At 43.6% G+C, this 18,770-nt stretch overlaps 1 protein-coding gene across 2 annotated transcripts in view; it reads left to right on the top strand.

The window, feature by feature from the left end:
- Positions 1–18,770, top strand: part of AKR1B10 (aldo-keto reductase family 1 member B10) — a 50,841-nt gene that overhangs the window by 4,527 nt on the left and 27,544 nt on the right. Inside the window, exons 4-10 of one of the 2 annotated variants that reach the window (XM_033193010.1) lie at positions 932–1,009; positions 5,683–5,805; positions 6,089–6,195; positions 6,634–6,715; positions 7,247–7,330; positions 7,978–8,060; positions 9,766–10,577. In XM_033193010.1, the coding sequence (XP_033048901.1) occupies positions 932–1,009; positions 5,683–5,805; positions 6,089–6,195; positions 6,634–6,715; positions 7,247–7,330; positions 7,978–8,060; positions 9,766–9,808 (600 nt within the window). In that variant the 3' untranslated portion in view covers positions 9,809–10,577. Of the gene's footprint in view, positions 1–931; positions 1,010–5,682; positions 5,806–6,088; positions 6,196–6,633; positions 6,716–7,246; positions 7,331–7,977; positions 8,061–9,765; positions 10,578–18,770 lie in introns of those variants that run through there. The other variant, XM_033193011.1, reaches the window with a different exon arrangement.

Raw genomic sequence — 18,770 nt, 5'->3', positions numbered from 1 at the left:
AGCTATACCAGGGCTGGGGGGTGGTATGGATTGGAGCAGGAGACCTTGCAGTTCATAATTGGGAATGGCAGGTGGTCAGGAAGAGACCTTGGAGCAGAAAGATGCTGGCGTGGAAGGGAGGCTGAGGCCATGTGTGCTGCTGAGGTGACCACATGCCTGCGTTTTCTTGCAGTTATGTCTGAGAGAAGCCATGATTTCTGGCAGCCCAGACAAGTTGCAACAGCCCTATCACCTTTGTCTTGATTTCACGCCCCAGTGTTGCCCTCCCAGGAAATCCCTTGGGTTACTCTGGCTTAACTATATTCCAGGGCTTAATAATTTTATTAAGCAAAGCACACCCCGGGAGTGGCATCTTGGAGAAAAGCCCAAGTGGGGTGATGCTGGAAGGAAGCCAGTAGTCATCGCGGCTCCCATTGCCTGGGGCTCTGCTCTACCTGCTCCTGAGGGGTGGGAGAGACACATTTCCAGCTCTCTCCCCTCCTGACCAGCTGGAGTGATGATGGCCTGCCATCCCTTATTCCATGTCTCTTCTAGAGGCTGCAAGGATAGAAGCTGGCCAATATTTTACCCAGAAAACCACACCCTGGAGATCTAATCCTTATCCAGTGATATTGCTGCGAAAGTTTGCCCTTGGGTATATACAGGATCTAGGTGTATGAGCTTAATGTCCATGGTGATAACGTTGGCTTCTGGAATGTACTAACAGCAAATCTTAAAGTCAATCCAGTGATGTCTAAAATATAAGGATTAATATGCTACAGTATATATAGAGATTTTATTTAAACTCACATTCTTGTAGTATATACTGCAGAGCCTGAAAAACTGGTATGCACATGTGGTACTTAGCAAGAGTCAGGACCCTGAAACCTTGTTTAACAGAACCAGGTGTCGTGATGCAGATTCCAGTAAACTTTTCACTCTGTATTTACAGTCTGGGGATGACATTTTACCCGAAGATGATAAAGGTAATATCATCGGTGGAAAAGCAACATTCTTGGATGCTTGGGAGGTAGGTTCCAGCTTCCTGTAAGTGTGCTGGGAGAGAAATCTTCAGTTATCCATGAGACTTCCCATTGATATGAAGGAGGCCATGTGCCTGATGTTTTCTAATTTCATCATCGTGATTCTCTAGCTCTTCTAATATCTGCCTCATCACTTTTGGCTTTTGGGTGCATCTGATACTATTTATATTTCAAGGCTAATACTGAGTCTTCAAATAAGACTGGAAATACAATGGACCCCACTTTGGGGAATACACATGCTGTTCTCAAACCAGGGTGAAGCATTTGGAACAGGAGGTTTGGGCCTGGGTTTGCTCATAGCAGCTGAGTCACCTAGGGTCAGTTTTGTAACTCTTTTAGGGCTGAGTTTTCTCTTCTTAAAAAAGAAGTCTTATAATACATACTACTAATATATATTTTTAAGGGTGTGATAAAGATTAAGATGGTTTACATGCCAGGAACATTAGTCATAGCGACCATGTGATCATCTAAACCTATAAGGCAGGGTTAACATCCCCCTTTATAAATAATGACATTTGAAGCCTAGATTGATTGGTGACTTGCGCAGGTCATGTCACAGTGTGTGTGGTAGAGCTGGTATTGGAACCAGACTCATCTGAATCACAACTCCAACCACCAAAGCCATCGGCATGGTGCTTGGCAGGCAGTGAACACACATCCAGTAATCAGGGAACCTTGTAATTCCAGCAGTTTGGGAAGCTGAGGAGGGCAGATTACGAGGTCAGAAGTTTGAGACCAGTGTTGCAGCAGAGTGAAACCCTGTCTCTATGAAAAATTCAAAAAATTAGCCAGGTGTGGTGGTGTGTGCCTGGAATCTCAGCTACTTGGATGGCTGAAGCAGGAGAATTGTGTGAACCTGGGAGGCGGAGGTTGCATTGAGCTGAGATTACACCATTGCACTCCAACCTGGGTGTCAGTGCAAGATACCTGCTTCCCAGATCACATCATGACCTGTTTCACATCATTCACATTCAAAGTGAATTAAGGGATCAGTGTTTTCTCTGATCATTTTTTATTATACTATTATATCCTTTTGCAAATGCTAGTAGAGAACGAAGTGGAGGAATGAGTTATAAATGATCAGTGGCATCTGACTCCAAGAGTTCATGGTGTCATAGTGGCAGCTGTCTGTGTAGGGGTGCATGTAGTTGCGAGTTTGTATTGTGTTTTACAAGGGAAAATATATTAAGCCTCACCTTTCCGAAATGCTTAGAATTGACATGATTCAATTAAATGTAGCTTTTTCTGTGTATTGTTGGTTCAAAAACATTAATCCACAAGACACAGCATTCTTTTTTTAAGACAGAGTCTCACTTTGTCACCCAGGCTGGAGTGCAGTGGCATGATCTTGACTCATTGCAACCTCCCTTTACTGAATAAAAGCCATTCTCCTGCCTAAGCCTCCCGAGTAGCTGGGACTACATGTGCGTGCCACCACACCAGGCTGTTTTTTGCATTTTTAGTAGAGATGAGGTTTCACTATGTTGGCCAGGCTGGTCTCAAACTCCCAACCCCAAAGGATCCACCTGTCTTGGCCTCCCAAAGTTCTGGGATTACAGGCATGAGCCACCGCACCCACCCATTTGCAATACATTTGATCAGTTTTTCTGTCTAAGCTCCTATGATGATATTAAGTATGGCAAGTATGTCAATGTAGCCTGCGTCTCACAGTGCTATGTTTTCTGAATTAATACAAGGATGACGACTAAATACAACATTTGAAAGGCATGAAAAGATATCAGTGATCAAGGTCAGAGGCTCTGATTTGAAACGAGCAGGCTTGAATATGAAAGCATTGGATGTTTATGTAGACCCACAGCCAGTTCAGTAGAAACCTCATTGACCACTCTAAAGTAGAGGGGCGGAAAAAGTATAAAGAAGTCAAGTTCCAATACAGGCAAACTAATCTGACCTATGATGCACAAAAGCTTTTAAATTATCTAATTGCTCAATTGAAGTTTTCAGGAAACTTATGATTTCATAGCTTTTAAACTCTACTGCCCAATTGAATAACTTCATCTACGCTAGTGGCTCTCAATGTTGGCTATGCATTAGAATCACCTGAAGAGTTTAAAAATCCAAAGTCTAGGCTACAGCTTGAAGGGGTGGCCTGCCCCTCCACACCTGTGGGTATATCTCATCAGGTGGGACGAGAGACTGAGAAAAGAAATAAGACACAGAGACAAAGTATAGAGAAACAACAGTGGGCCCAGGCGACCAGCACTCAGCACACCAAGGACCTGCACCGGCACTGCTCTCTGAGTTCCGTCAGTTTTTATTGATTATTATTTCCATTTTCTCAGCAAGAGGAATGTGGTAGGAGAGCAGGGTGATAACAGGGAGAAGGTCATCAGGAAAACATGTGAGCAAAAGAATATGTGTCATAATTAAGTTCAAGGGGAGGTACTACGCCCGGATGTGCATGTAGGCTAGATTTATGTTTCTCTCCACCCAAACATCTCAGTGGAATGAAGAATAACAAAGCAGCATTGCTGCCAACATGTCTCACCTCCCGCCATCGGGCGGTTTTTCTCCTATCTCAGAATTGAACAAATGTACAATCAGGTTTTATACCGAGACATTCCGTTCCCAGGGGCAGGCAGGAGACAGTGGCCTTCCTCTATCTCAACTGCAAGAGGCTTTCCTCTTTTACTAATCTACCTCAGCACAGACCCTTTACGGGTGTCGGACTGGGGGACGGTCAGGTCTTTCTCATCCCACAAGGCCATGTTTCAGACTATCACATGGGGAGAATCGTTGGACAATACCCGGCTTTCCAAGGCAGAGGTCCCTCTGGCTTTTCACAGTGCATTGTGTCCCTGGTTTATTGAGAGTAGAGAATGGTGATGATTTTTACCAAGCATACTGCTTGTAAACATTTTGTTAACGAGGCACTTCCTGCACAGCCCTAGATCCCTTAAACCTTGATTCCATACAACACATGTTTCTGTGAGCACAAGGTTGGGGCAAAGTGACTGGGTCAAAGTTACACATTAACAACATCTCAGCAAAGCAATTTTTCAAGGTACAGGTCAAAATGGGATTTCTTATGTCTTCCCTTTCTACACAGACACAGTAACAGTCTGATGTTTCTTTCTTTTCCCTACACAACTCAGACAAAATCAGTAAGAAACTCTGGGGGAAGAAAGCCAGGAATAGGTAATTTTTTTTTTTTTTAAATTTAGAGAGTCTTGCTCTGTTGCCCAGGTTAGAGTACAATGGCATGATCATAGCATAGAGCAGCCTTAAAATCCTGGGCTCAAGCAATCCTCCCAACTAACTGTGATCATAGGCACTTGTCACCATATCCAGCTAATTAAAAAAAAGTTTTTTTTTGGTAGAGACAGAGTCTTGCTATGTTGCCCAGGATGGTCTCGAACACCTGGCCTTAAGCAATCCTCCGGTCTCAGCCTCCCAAAGTGCTGAGATTACAGTCATGAGCCTCTGCTTCCACCAGTATTTTTTAAAGCTCCCTGGTGATTCCAAATTGCAGCCAAAGTTGAGAAGGGCTGGATAAAATGTTCCCTGAACATGTCATGCTCATCCCTGCCTCTGGGCTTTGCTCCTGCCTTCCTGTCTCATATGCTCATGTTTTTCCCCTTTTCTCTCTCTCTCTCTCTTTTTTTTTTTTTTTTTTTTTGAGGTGCAGTTTAAACTCTACCTGAAGGTCTGCCCTGACAGCTGCAGGCTGTGTGAATCTCTTCCTTCTCTGCCCTTTCTGACTCTGTCTATGCCACGGTCGTGTTATCTGAGGCAGCCTCAGGGTCATGGTTGATGGCTCCATAGAAGGGAACCCTAGCACTTTAATTGGACTATAAGAATCCCAGAAGAAGGAAGCACATATATACTTTTACATCCTGACAACTTCTGGGCAGGATCTAAAACACGTAATAGATGGCTAATAAATACATGTTGCATTGGAAGCTGCTGCTAACATATATGATATCTTTGGGCAAGTTTGGAAAATGCCCAATATAGGCTAAAAGTTATACAAAGATTCCCTTCCTTGGGGGTCCCTGTAGTTTCTGTACCGGGAAGCATGGCTGGATATGCAGACAGTGGGTCAGGTTTCAGCCCCACACAACTCCTTGCCCAGGTGCCCCTACCAGGGCATAATCTATATGCATGACCTTCCTGCAAACCCAAGCACGGTTGGTGTGGGAGAAAGTGACTCAGGACCCACAAGTGAGGCTTCTCCACATGCTGCAGCCTCTTCCGGACTAACACAGCTTGCCCAGGTTTGGGTGTACAATGCACACACAACAGTAGCTACCCGCTGTCATTTGGATTCATTAAAAATAAAATCATCTCATAAGCTTGCAAATGTTCATTTTTTATTTTTTGCATTACAAAACTTTCATATGTCCCCTGTGTACAGAAGTATAATTTTGTATGTGTTTCTTTATGTGTAAGGTGAGAGTGGCAAGAATATAAAATCTTTACCTGTTACTCCTAGTTTTTCTTGGGCTGGGGAGGGGCAGTAGGACTGGAACATTCACTGATGGGCACCCAGGCCCTGGACTGAAATTTCCTGTGAATGCTTCGGCTAACCCTGTTGTGGTGGATTCTTTAGCAATTTCTGTCCCAGGGAGGACTAAGGCAAGCCAGGGTCCCTTTAGTCCCTCTGGGGCTGCCCAAAAGGTATTCCTTTCTATGACAGGCCATGGAGGAGCTGGTGGATGAGGGGCTGGTGAAAGCCCTTGGCATCTCCAATTTCAACCACTTCCAGATTGAGAAGCTCTTGAACAAACCTGGACTGAAATATAAACCAGTGACTAACCAGGTAAATTCTGTTTAGTACAAGAGTAAATAAAGGTCTTGCCCTATTACTTATTAAACATTGGGAGGAACGTTAAATGCTATGCCCAGAGTCTCACCTCAGGGGTCAGTGATCAGGACACTTTCGGGAGGTGTGAGGCTGATCTCATGGGTGTGTTAGCAAGAATCTCAGTGGGTAGGTGTTTGGCCTTTGCTTGGTGGTCTTTGTGTGTGTGTGTAGAACTCCCTATGAACAACTCAAAAAGCCAGCCAGCTTTCCCTGTGATGCGGATTGTTTGCTGTTGCAGGTTGAGTGTCACCCGTACCTCACGCAGGAGAAACTGATCCAGTACTGCCACTCCAAGGGCATCACCGTTACGGCCTACAGCCCCCTGGGCTCTCCGGATAGACCTTGGTGAGGCTTGCAAGCAGTGGATCCTTCTCTTGATAATCTTAAAAACATTATTTTATGTTTGGTAAATATTGGTATGAGACCATAAGTCACTGGAAAGAAAAACGTGTGTAAGGTAATGCATTTGGTACAACCAAATGGGACGACAGTGGGAACAAATGGGAATTAAAAAACAACAATAGCAGAGCAGCAACAGCAAAAACATGGGTGACGTGTTTGACCCTCTGGGAATATTTCCAGTTCAACCACCCAAGGATGAAGCAGGCTTTGCAAAATGCTGAGGCTTCAGAGCCTGGGGGAGGACCCAAGCTTCCAGGTCCTCCTGCCTGTCTCTCAGATGGAGAGGCCCTGATGATCAGTGGTGAGACCCTCATTGGAGTGGTGTCCATCTGTACATGGTAGCCATGGTGATTGTTCACATCAGCATCTTTCTGCCTCTAGGGCCAAGCCAGAGGACCCTTCCCTGCTGGAGGATCCCAAGATTAAGGAGATTGCTGCAAAGCACAAAAAAACCGCAGCCCAGGTACCATATTTTTATTTTTCTTGTTATCCAACAACTCTTTCTTCTAATCTCAGGTTTCATTTCTTGTGTTGTTCTCAAGTAACTCCTTAAAGGGGAAGAACACAGGAGCTGAAGCCATCTATAGTGTTTCCTTCGAAGTCTGTTGGAACCTCTAGGAAACGCAAGAGCTGTCACTGAAACAAAGATAGCTTCTGGCTCACAGCTTCCTGTTAAGCCCTACGGTCAAGTCGCAAAGCATGACTTTGGAATCTAGAGATATGGGTGCAGATGCCAACTCTACCTCTGATCAGTCTTATGACCCCCAAACTGCTTTCTTTATTTGTAAAAAATGAAGATCACAGGGTTGTCCCTAAGATGAAGGGAGAGAAGAGGCGGGGAGCTGGCACAAGTCTAATAGCTGCGAAGGGCTCAGTCAGTATTAGCGATTGTACCTGAAGCCACAGTGAGCTGCAGAGATGTTTTATTCTTCCCTTCCATAAAAGGCGGGGTCTGTGGAACTGAGTGGAAACCTAATGTCTCCTTTCCGCACAGGTTCTGATCCGTTTCCATATCCAGAGGAATGTGATTGTGATCCCCAAGTCTGTGACACCAGCACGCATTGTTGAGAACATTCAGGTAAGATCCCGGCTGGTCGGCCCTGGTATTCCTCAGTGGAGTGGGGCAAAGGCAGACCCTGTCACCAGGATTCTCACTTCATCCCTGCACTGTCTTTGGCCCCTTCCGTTCCCACCACCCTATCATTTTCCAGCCCAGGGATCTAGGCTCAGTATACCTGAGATGAATGACCCATGGGCTTACGACATGCTGGGGACAGTGCCTGCTGAAGCCCTGTCAGGTCTGAGCACAGCTGTGCCTCACAGCACTGAGAAGACCCTCAGTTGCCCCTGAGCAGCTAAGCCCTGGGCCACCACATGAGCAGACTGTCCTGGCCTCCCTGCTCATCTTCCGGCACCAGAGGAGGTGTAAACTGCCCTTGGAGAGCTGTCTTCTAGAAGGGCGCATCATGGAGCACAAGGCCTGTGCACACCTGGGGCTTAGTGCCTGTGAGCCTGGTCTCCCACCCCCAAAACATTGAGCGTTACAAATACTGCCGTCTTTGTGTAGGACTTGATTTAGAGAAAAACTTGTATCCCATGGACATAATGGGAAAAACACCTGTGACCAGTTTGTGCTGCTAGAACTCCCTGCTAGAATGACCAGCAGTCTCCAGTCACAGCAGTAACGGCCTTACCGATGATGTACTGGAACTCCTATCTTTCCAGGTCTTTGACTTTAAATTGAGTGATGAGGAGATGGCAACCATCCTCAGCTTCAACAGAAACTGGAGGGCCTGTAACGTGTTGCAGTAAGTGGCATGGAGTTAACTAGGAATATTGCCAGAAGTTTTTCTAAACTGGTAGAGAGTTAGTTGAAAGGATTAGAAGGCTGCTGGGACTACTTGTGTCTTCAAATACTATTTTGGGGCAGTTTTGAAAGTTAAAATTGGGGTGCCTGGGAATCACTGCGAGGGATACATCTTTAATTGCTGCTCATTGTCTGAACTTCTGGATATAGAGCTAGAATTGTAACAAAAGGTGTGTGTTCGATAGGCAGGAGGCAAGCATTCATTTATTCATGCATTCAATAAATATCTAGTGGTCTTCTATGTGCCAGGCATTTTCTAGATGCTTGGGTTATCATACTATGCAAAGCTGCTGCCTCCACGTACTTAGGGAGGGAGGGAAGAAGACAGAACAGAAATAAATCAACCCAAAATTTATGTGTCAGACAGTAACAAATGCTAGACAGAAAAATAAAGTAGGGCAAAGTGGATAGGAAGTAGTGGGTGGTAGTGGGATGGATCCTTTATACGGGGTGGGTCAAGGGAGGATTTGCTGTGAGGAATATGCCATATGCATATTTGGGGAAGAGCATTCTTGGCAGTGATAATAGCAGGTGCCAAGGCCCTGAGGTGAGATTGTGTTTAGACCATTCAAGCAAGAAGGCCGGGGAGGCTGGATTAAATAATTTCCAAATGCCTGTTAAAGGAGGTGGCGGTAACTCTACTTTAAATGTCAGATATGTGGTGGAAAGAAAGTTTTCACTCTGGCTAGGTGGGAATCCTAAATCATCTCTTTACAATCAATACTTTCTGATTAATGTATCTAATTAAATACATCAAATAGAGTTGTCTGCCACTTATTATGGCGAGGTCTGCAAATCAATCACAATTTGAATTTCTTCCAATGTTTCTATAGCCAAAATGATTTTTCAGCTTTTAAAAATGGTTTCAGTATCTCAAGCGTAGCTTTCATGTCATGATATTCCATATCTATCCTGCCCACCCTTAGTATCACAGCAGCCTTTCCTCATGTTATAATGACTTATTTTTATCAGTGCTTAACAAAGTAGCAGCTGCTTAGTGTAAAAAGGAAGGGTGAACATAAAATGGGACTCTCCCCAAACTGAACCGCTGACCTTCCAATGAACATCATTTCCGGTGGAGGCAATGGCTTGGTGGCTCAGGAGTAAGTCCACCTGGCCTCAGATCCAACTCTAACACTGGTTTCTTAGCTGTGTGACATTGGGTAAATTTCCTAGTTTTACCTAGTTGGCTTCTTTACCTATAAAGTAGGATGATAATACTAAACGCAGCTAACATCCATTGAACCTTAGCTGAGAATGTGCCAGTGTCCTGAGCCCTTTGCCGGTGCAATTATCTCATTTAATACTCATAACAATCCCCAAGCTGTCAATTCTGCTGGTGTTTCCTACCTCATGATGTTGTGACAGTGGATTGGGACACTTGTCAGCTGCCTCACCTGACACCAGGCTTACTATGAGTTGTCATTCCGAGTTGTTTCCAGTGCCCTGGTCACTGTCTGTCCTCTTTCCTATCAAAGCCCTCATATCAAATTGAGGGAAGGTCAAGGTGTGAGCACCCTTCTTGTGTTCTTGCAGGGAGGAGGCTGAGAGAGCACAGATACCGTAGAGTCCAGCAGAGAAGAATACCTTCTTACCCAGAGTTGTTGCTTTGATGGAACAGTTTCTATTTTTTTTTGTTTCTGCAGATCCTCTCATTTGGAGGACTATCCCTTCCATGCAGAATATTGAGTTTGAATCTCAGGTGACATTACACAGGGAATTCTCTTTCTTCGCTGAAGTGTGACTATCTCCACTCACGTCCTATTTTAGCCGAGCTTATCTGAGATCACAGTGAACTTCGTCCTGCTATACACCAGAATCGAGGTGCTGTTTCAGACATGTATTTCTGTATGTGCAACTAGGATCAGAATATCACAGGAAAACATGGCTTGAAGAAGCAGATGACAATTTTTTCTAGTTATCTGATCTGAACAAATGTTTGTTGAGCACAAGAAACTCTGCCAAGACTGAGGATGTAAAGATCAATAATAAAAAATAATGATGGTAACCAAGATGGATTGAGAGTGGACTATGTTCCCACACAATGTGAAGTGTTTTCCTGTGGGTGAAGTGACTGAATCCTCTGAGGATTGCTGTCTACCCCTCTGAGGTAGGTACTCTTAACATCTTAGGAGAGAGAGAGGAGGAACTTGTCAAGGCCACCCCAGTAGTAACTGACTGATCCAAGTTTCAAAGGCAGGCAGTCTCTGGGAGAGCTCACAGCGATCAATGGTCATCCTCTTCCTCCTGAGTCTTTTCCTGCCACCTTTCCCCCTTGCCTGTCTCCACTCATTCCCTGTCTTGCTCTCCCACCTTGTCTTCAATACACCAACATGCCAAAGAGTCAATGGTACAGTCTGAAAACTCCACAAACATGCTACTGTTCACTGACAGAGATGTGACATTTCCTTGGGAAGTAGCGTGGAAATACAATAAAGATGCTTACTATTGACATTAATCTGGAACATTTCTGTTTGTCCTATAATAATCGCTTCTTATGAAATATTCGAACTATATAGTAATGTACAGAAAATAAAGTAATGAGCCTCTGGTCGCCCACATTATAATATTAACCAGGGTTAGCCGGGTGTAGTGGTGTGCACCTGTAGTCCCAGCTACTAGAGAGGCTGAGGTGGGAGGGTCACTTGAACCCAGGAGGTGGAGGTTGCAGTGAGCCAGACTTGCACCACTGCACTGCAGCCTGGGTGACAGAGAGAGACTCTGTCTCAAAACAAAAAACAAATGCTAACATTTTGCCATATTGTCTCCAAACCTTTAAAAAAAATTAGGCCGGGCACGGTGGCTCAAGCCTGTAATCCCAGCACTTTGGGAGGCCGAGGCAGGCGGATCACAAGGTCAGGAGATCGAGACCATCCTGGCTAACATGGTGAAACCCCGTCTCTACTAAAAAATACAAAAAACTAGCCGGGCGAGGTGGCGGGCGCCTGTAGTCCCAGCTACTCGGGAGGCTGAGACAGGAGAATGGTGTGAACCCGGAAGGCAGAGCTTGCAGTGAGCTGAGATCTGGCCACTGCACTCCAGCTTGGGCGACAGAGTGAGACTCCATCTCAAAAAAAAAAAAAAAAAAAATTAAAGAAATTAGGGGTTACCAATATAGTCAAGGACCACTTTGTGCACGTCCGATCCCCCTTCCCCTGACTCTTGCTCCAGTAGCAGATGCCTATCCTAAATTGGTGAGTCCCCTCACCCTCTGACTGGGGCTGAGGGGTACACCTACATTCCCAGGCTTCCTTGCTATGTTATAACTTCCCCTGGGTTTCCTCAGTAAGAGGTACTGTTAGGAGCTTGAAGGGCTGAAGAAGGGAAGAGCCAGGCATTTCTCTCTCCCTCTCTCCCTGTCTCTTGACCTTGAGTGGCATCTCCAGTAGAAAGCACATTCCTCTGTGGGCCCAGCTTTTTCCAGGCAGCCTCCACCTTGCTTCTATCTCCTACCAGACAAAGCTTCCGGGTTGAGGGAGCAGCACCCTTTCTTTGTCCTTCTTCCTTAGGAGTGAGGATGTCTTCCTGCTGCTGCTAAACTGAGTTGCCTCATCTCCTTTCCATAGCCCAGCTATTCCATCATGTGTAACTGATCACCTATCATAACCAATTATTTGAATCAAACATCCAATGTGTAAAAATCTTAGCACAGTTTCTTTTCTCCTGGCTAGACCTTTGCCTGGTATACTTCCCATCCACATTTTTGTATTTTTAGTATATATGTTCACATCCATACACAATGTCATAGACGGGGTGCTTTTAAAATGTATATGGAGGCACGCCCATGATGGCTGAATAGGAACAGCTCCAGCCTCCAGCTCCCAACATGAGTGACACAGAATACAGGTGAGTCTGCATTTTCAAGTGAGGTACTGGGTTCATATCACTGGGTCGTGTCGGACAGTTGGTTCTGGTCTGCGGGTGCAGCCCGACCAGCAACAGCTGAAGCAGGGCGAGGCATCGCCTCACCTGGAAAGTGCAAAGGGGAAGTGAATTCCTTTTCCTAGCCAAAGGAAATTGAGACACAAAACACCTGGAAAATCGGGTAACTCTCACCCTAATACTGCGCTTTACCAAGGGTCTTAGCAAACGGCACACCAGGAGATTACATCCCACCCCTGGCCCAGAGGATCCCACTCCCACGGAACCTCCCTCGTTGCTAGCACAGCAGTCAGGTCTAACTGCAAGACGGCAGCAAGGCTTGGGGAGGGGCACCAGCCATTGCTGAGGCTTAAGTAGGTAAACAAAGCCGCCAGGAAGCTCGAATTGGGTGGAGTCCACCACAGCTCAAGGATGCTGGCCTGCTTCTGTAGACTCCTCCTCTGGGGACAGGTCATAGCTAAACAAAAAGCAGCAGAAACCTTGGCAGAGGTAAATGCCCCTGTCTGATAGCTTTGAAGAGAGCAGTGGATCTCCCAGCATGGAGGTTGAGATCTGAGAACAGACAGCCTGCTCATGTGGGTCCGTGACCCCTGAGTAGCCTAATTGGGAGACATCCCCCACTAGGTGCAGACCAACGCCTCACACCTCACACAGTGGGGTACACCCCTGAGACGAAGCTTCCAGAGCAAGAATCCGACAGCATCACTTGCTGCTCAGCAATATTCTATCTTCTGCAGCCTCCGCTGCTGATACCCGGGCAAACAGGGTCTGGAGTGGAACCCAAGCAAACTCCAACAGATCTACAGCTGAGGGTCCTGACTGTTAGAAGGAAAACTAACAAACAGAAAGGACACCCACACCAAAACCCCATCAGTATGTCACCATTATCAAAGACCAAAGGCAGATAAAACCACAAAGATGGGGGAAAACGCAGTGCAGAAAAGCAGGAATTTCAAAAATCAGAGTGCATCTCCCCCTCCAAAGGAACGCAGCTCATTGCCAGCAACGGAACAAAGCTGGACGGAGAATGACTTTGATGAGTTGAGAGAAGAAGGCTTCAGTCGATCAAACTTCTCAGAGCTAAAGGAGGAACTACATAACCAGTGCAAAGAAACTAAAAACCTTGAAAAAAGATTTGATGAATGGCTAACTAGAACAACCAATGTAGAGAAGTCCTTAAAAGAACTGATAGAGATGAAATTCATAACACGAGAACTACGTGACAAATGCACAAGCTTCAGTAACCGACTCGATCATCTGGAAGAAAGAGTATCAGCGATTGAAGATCAAATAATGAAATGAACTGAGAAGAGAAGTGTAGAGTAAAAAGAGTAAAAAGAAATGAACAAAGCCTCCAAGAAATATGGGATTATGTGAAAAGACCAAATCTACATCTGATTGGTGTGCCTGAAAGTGACAGGGAAAATGGAAGTTGGAAAACACTCTGCAGGATATCATCCAGGAGAACTTCCCCAACCTAGTAAGGCAGGCCAACATTCGAATTCAGGAAATACAGAGAAAGTCACAAAGATACTCCTCGAGAAGAGCAACTCTAAGACACATAATTGTCAGATTCACCAAAGTTGAAATGAAGGAACAAATATTAAGGGCAGCCAGAGAGAAAGGTCGGGTTACACACAAAGGGAAGCCCATCAGACTAACAGCAGATCTCTCAGCAGAAATTCTCCAAGCCAGAAGAGAGTGGGGGCCAATATTCAACACTCTTAAAGAAAAGAATTTTCAATCCAGAATTTCATATCCAGCCAAACTAAGGTTCATAAGTGAAGCAGAAATAAAATCCTTTATAGTCAAGCAAATGCTTAGAGATTCTGTCACTACCAGGCCTGCCCTACAAGAGATCCTGAAGGAAGCACTAAACATGGAAAGGAACAATAGGTACCAGCCATTGCAAAAACATGTCAAAATGTAAAGTCCATCAATGCTAGGAAGAAACTGCATCAACTAGTGAGCAAAACAACCAGCTAATATCATAATGACAGTATCAAGTTCACACATAACAATATTATCTTAAATGTAAATGGACTAAATGGTCCAATTAAAAGATACAGACTGGCAAATTGGATAAAGAATCAAGACCCATCAGTTTGCTGTATTCAGGAGACCCATCTCACATGCAGAGACACAACTGCCTCAAAATAAACAGATGGAAGAAGATCTACCAAGTAAATGGAAAACAAACAAAAAACAAAAAAGCTGAGGTTGCAATCCTAGTCTCTGATAAAACAGATTTTAAACCATCAAAGATCAAAAGAGACAAAGAAGGCCATTACATAATGGTAAAGGGATCAATTCATCAGGAAGAGCTAACTATCCTAAATATATATGCACCCAATACAGGAGCACCCAGATTCATAAAGCAAGTCCTTAGAGACTTACAAAGAGACTTAGACTCCCATACAGTAATGATGGGAGACTTCAACACCCCACTGTCAACATTAGACAGATCAACAAGACAGAAAGTTAACAAGGATATCCAGGAATTGAACTCATCTCTGCACCAAGCGGACCTAATAGACATCTATAGAACTCTCCACCCCAAATCAACAGAATATACATTCTTCTCAGCACCACATCGCACTTATTCCAAAATTGACCACACAGTTGGAAGTAAAGCACTCCTCAGCAAATGTAAAACAGCAGAAATTATAACAAACTGTCTCTCAGAACACAGTGAAATCAAACTAGAACTCAGGACTAAGAAACTCAATCAAAACCACTCAACTACATGGAAACTGAATAACCTGCTCCTGAATGACTACTGGGTACATAACGAAATGAAGGCAGAAATAAAGATGTTCTTTGAAACCAATGAGAACAAAGATACAACATACCAGAATCTCTGGGACACATTTAAAGCAGTGTGTAGAGGGAAATGTATAGCACTAAATGCCCACAAGAGAAAGCAGGAAAGATCTAAAACTGACACCCTAGCATCACAATTAAAAGAACTAGAGAAGCAAGAGCAAACACATTCAAAAGCTAGCAGAAGGCAAGAAATAACTAAGATCAGAGCAGAACTGAAGGAGATAGAGACACAAAAAACCCTCCAAAAAATCAATGAATCCAGGAGTTGGTTTTTTGGAAAGATCGACAAAATTGATAGACCACTAGCAAGACTAATAAAGAAGAAAAGAGAGAAGAATCAAATAGACACAATAAAAAATGATAAAGGGGATATCACCACCGACCCCACAGAAATACAAACTACCATCAGAGAATACTATAAACACCTCTACGCAAATCAACTAGAAAATCTAGAAGAAATGGATACTTTCCTGGACACTTACACTCTCCCAAGACTAAACCAGGAAGAAGCTGAATCCCTGAATAGACCAATAGCAGGCTCTGAAATTGAGGCAATAATTAATAGCCTACCAACCAAAAAAAGTCCAGGACCAGACGGTTTCACAGCCAATTCTACCAGAGGTACAAGGAGTAGCTGGTAACATTCCTTCTGAAACTATTCCAATCAATAGAAAAAGAGGGAATCCTCCCTAACTCATTTTATGAGGCCAACATCATCCTGATACCAAAGCCTGACAGAGATACAACAAAAAAAGAGAATTTTAGACCAATATCCCTGATGAACATCGATGCAAAAATCCTCAATAAAATACTGGCAAACCGAATCCAACAGCACATCAAAAAGCTTATCCACCATGGTCAAGTGGGCTTCATCCCTGGGATGCAAGAGTGGTTCAACATATGCAAATCAATAAATGTAATCCAGCATATAAACAGAACCAAAGACAAAAACCACATGATTATCTCAATAGATGCAGAAAAGGCCTTTGACAAAATTCAACAGCCCTTCATGCTAAAAACTCTCAATAAATTCAGTATTGATGGAACATATCTCAAAATAATAAGAGCTATTTATGACAAACCCACAGCCAATATCATGCTGAATGGGCAAAAACTGGAAGTATTCCCTTTGAAAACTGGCACAAGGCAGGGATGCCCTCTCTCATCAGTCCTATTCAACATAGTGTTGGAAGTTCTGGCTAGGGCAATCAGGCAAGAGAAAGAAATCAAGGGTATTCAGTTAGGAAAAGAAGAAGTCAAATTGTCCCTGTTTGCAGATGACATGATTGTATATTTAGAAAACCCCATTGTCTCAGCCCAAAATCTCCTTAAGCTGATAAGCAACTTCAGCAAAGTCTCAGGATACAAAATCAATGTGCAAAAATCACAAGCATTCTTATACACCAGTAACAGACAAACAGAGAGCCAAATCATGAATGAACTTCCATTCACAATTGCTTCAAAGAGAATAAAATACCTAGGAATCCAACTTACAAGGGATGTCAAGGACCTCTTCAAGGAGAACTACAAACCACTGCTCAGTGAAATAAAAGAGGACACAAACAAATGGAAGAACATACCATGCTCATGGATAGGAAGAATCAATATCGTGAAGATGGCCATACTGCCCAAGGTTATTTACAGATTCAATGCCATCCCCATCAAGCTACCAATGAGTTTCTTCACAGAATTGGAAAAAACTGCTTTAAAGTTCATATGGAACAAAAAAGAGCCCGCATTGCCAAGACAATCCTAAGCCAAAAGAACAAAGCTGGAGGCATCACGCTACCTGACTTCAAACTATGCTACAAGACTACAGTAACCAAAACAGCATGGTACTGGTACCAAAACAGAGATATAGACCAACGGAGCAGAACAGAGGCCTCAGGAATAATACCACACATCTACAGCCATCTGATCTTTGACAAACCTGACAAAAACAAGAAATGGGGAAAGGATTCCCTATTTAATAAATGGTGCTGGCAAAATTGGCTAGCCATAAGTAGAAAGCTGAAACTGGATCTTTTCCTTACTCCTTATACGAAAATTAATTCAAGATGGATTAGAGACTTAAACGTTAGACCTAAAACCATAAAAACTCTAGAAGAAAACCTAGGTAATACCATTCAGGACATAGGCATGGGCAAGGACTTCATGTCTAAAACACCAAAAGCAATGGCAACAAAAGCCAAAATTGACAAATGGGATCTAATTAAACTAAAGAGCTTCTGCACAGCAAAAGAAACTATCATCAGAGTGAACAGACAACCTACAGAATTGGAGAAAATTTTTGCAATCTACTCATCTGACAAAAGGCTAATATCCAGAACCTATAAAGACCTCAATCAAATTTACAAGAAAAAAAAAAACCCTATCCAAAAGTGGGCAAAAGATATGAACAGACACTTCTCAAAAGAAGACATTCATACAGCCAACAGACACATGAAAAAATGCTCATCATCACTGGCCATCAGAGAAATGCAAATCAAAACCACAATGAGATACCATCTCACACCAGTTAGAATGGCAATCATTAAAAAATCAGGAAACAACAGGGCTGGAGACGATGTGGAAAAATAGGAACACTTTTACACTGTTGGTAGGAATATAAACTAGCTCAACCATTGTGGAAAACAGTGTGGCGATTCCTCAAGGATCTAGAACTAGAAATACCATTTGACCCAGCCATCCTATTACTGGGTATATACCCAAAGGATTATAAGTCATGCTGTTATAAAGACACATGCACACGTATGTTTATTGCAGCACTGTTCACAATAGCAAAGACTTGGAACCAATCCAAATGTCCATCAGTGACAGACTGGATTAAGAAAATGTGGCACATATACACCATGGAATATTATGCAGCCATAAAAAAGGATGAGTTCGTGTCCTTTGTAGGGACAAGCATGCAGCCGGAAACCATCATTCTCAGCAAACTATCGCAAAGAACAGAAAACCAAATACCGCATGCTCTCACACATAGGTGGGAATTGAAGAATGAGATCACTTGGACACAGGAAGGGAAACATCACACACCGGGTCCTACTGTGGGGTGGGGGAAGGGGGAGGGTTAGCATTAGGAGATATACCTAATGTAAATGATGAGTTAATGGGTGCAGCACACCAACATGGCACATGTATACATATGTAACAAACCTGCAGGTTGTGCACATGTACTCTAGAACTTAAAGTATAATTTTAAAAAAAATATATAAAATGTATACAATTGATACACAGGAAGCAATTTCAACCCAGAGCACAGTGATATCTCCTTAGGGAGCATTTGGTGAAAATTTTCTTCTTCGTGTGATTGTGATTATGACTGACTTGATAAAAAGTTTAGGTTATAGGAGAAAATGATTGGGTTTCTATTATGTGGCTTTTGTTTGTTTGTTTTTTTCACTTGAATTTAACCAAACAGAGGTAAATTTGAAAAGCTAATGTGGAGGAATGCTGTGTTTTAACAAGCAACTTCTTAGTGATTCTGTTCTCTGTCTTTGTAGAGAATAAGTCTTGCTCTGTTGCCCAGGCTGGAGTGGAGTGCTGTGGCATGATTATAGCTCACTGCAACCTTTAATTCCTGGGCTCAAATGATTCTCCTGCCTCAGCACCATGAGTAGCTCAGAGTACAGGCACAGGCCACGACCTCCTGCTAATTAATTTTTGTAGAGACATGATCTTGTGATGTTGCTATGCTGCCCAGGCTGGTCTTGAACTCCTGGCCTCAAGTGATCCTCCCGCCTTTGCCTTCCAAAGTGATGGGATCACAGGCACACACCACCTCACCAGCAAGTTATCTGATTATATTTTCAGTATTTATATCTCGAGTAATGAGAACCTTGCAGGTCTCATGGTCCCCAATGTCATAACTGTAACAAGTACAAGGCATCCATCCTAAAACTTTTTCATTATTTCGTCCCAGTTGGTCAGAAATAAAGCC

The sequence above is a fragment of the Trachypithecus francoisi genome, unplaced genomic scaffold (genome assembly GCF_009764315.1).
Source record: "Trachypithecus francoisi isolate TF-2019V2 unplaced genomic scaffold, Tfra_2.0 Lachesis_group4, whole genome shotgun sequence".
In the NCBI taxonomy this organism is placed as follows: Eukaryota; Metazoa; Chordata; class Mammalia; order Primates; family Cercopithecidae; genus Trachypithecus; species Trachypithecus francoisi.
This window is presented reverse-complemented; position numbering and strand designations above follow the sequence as displayed.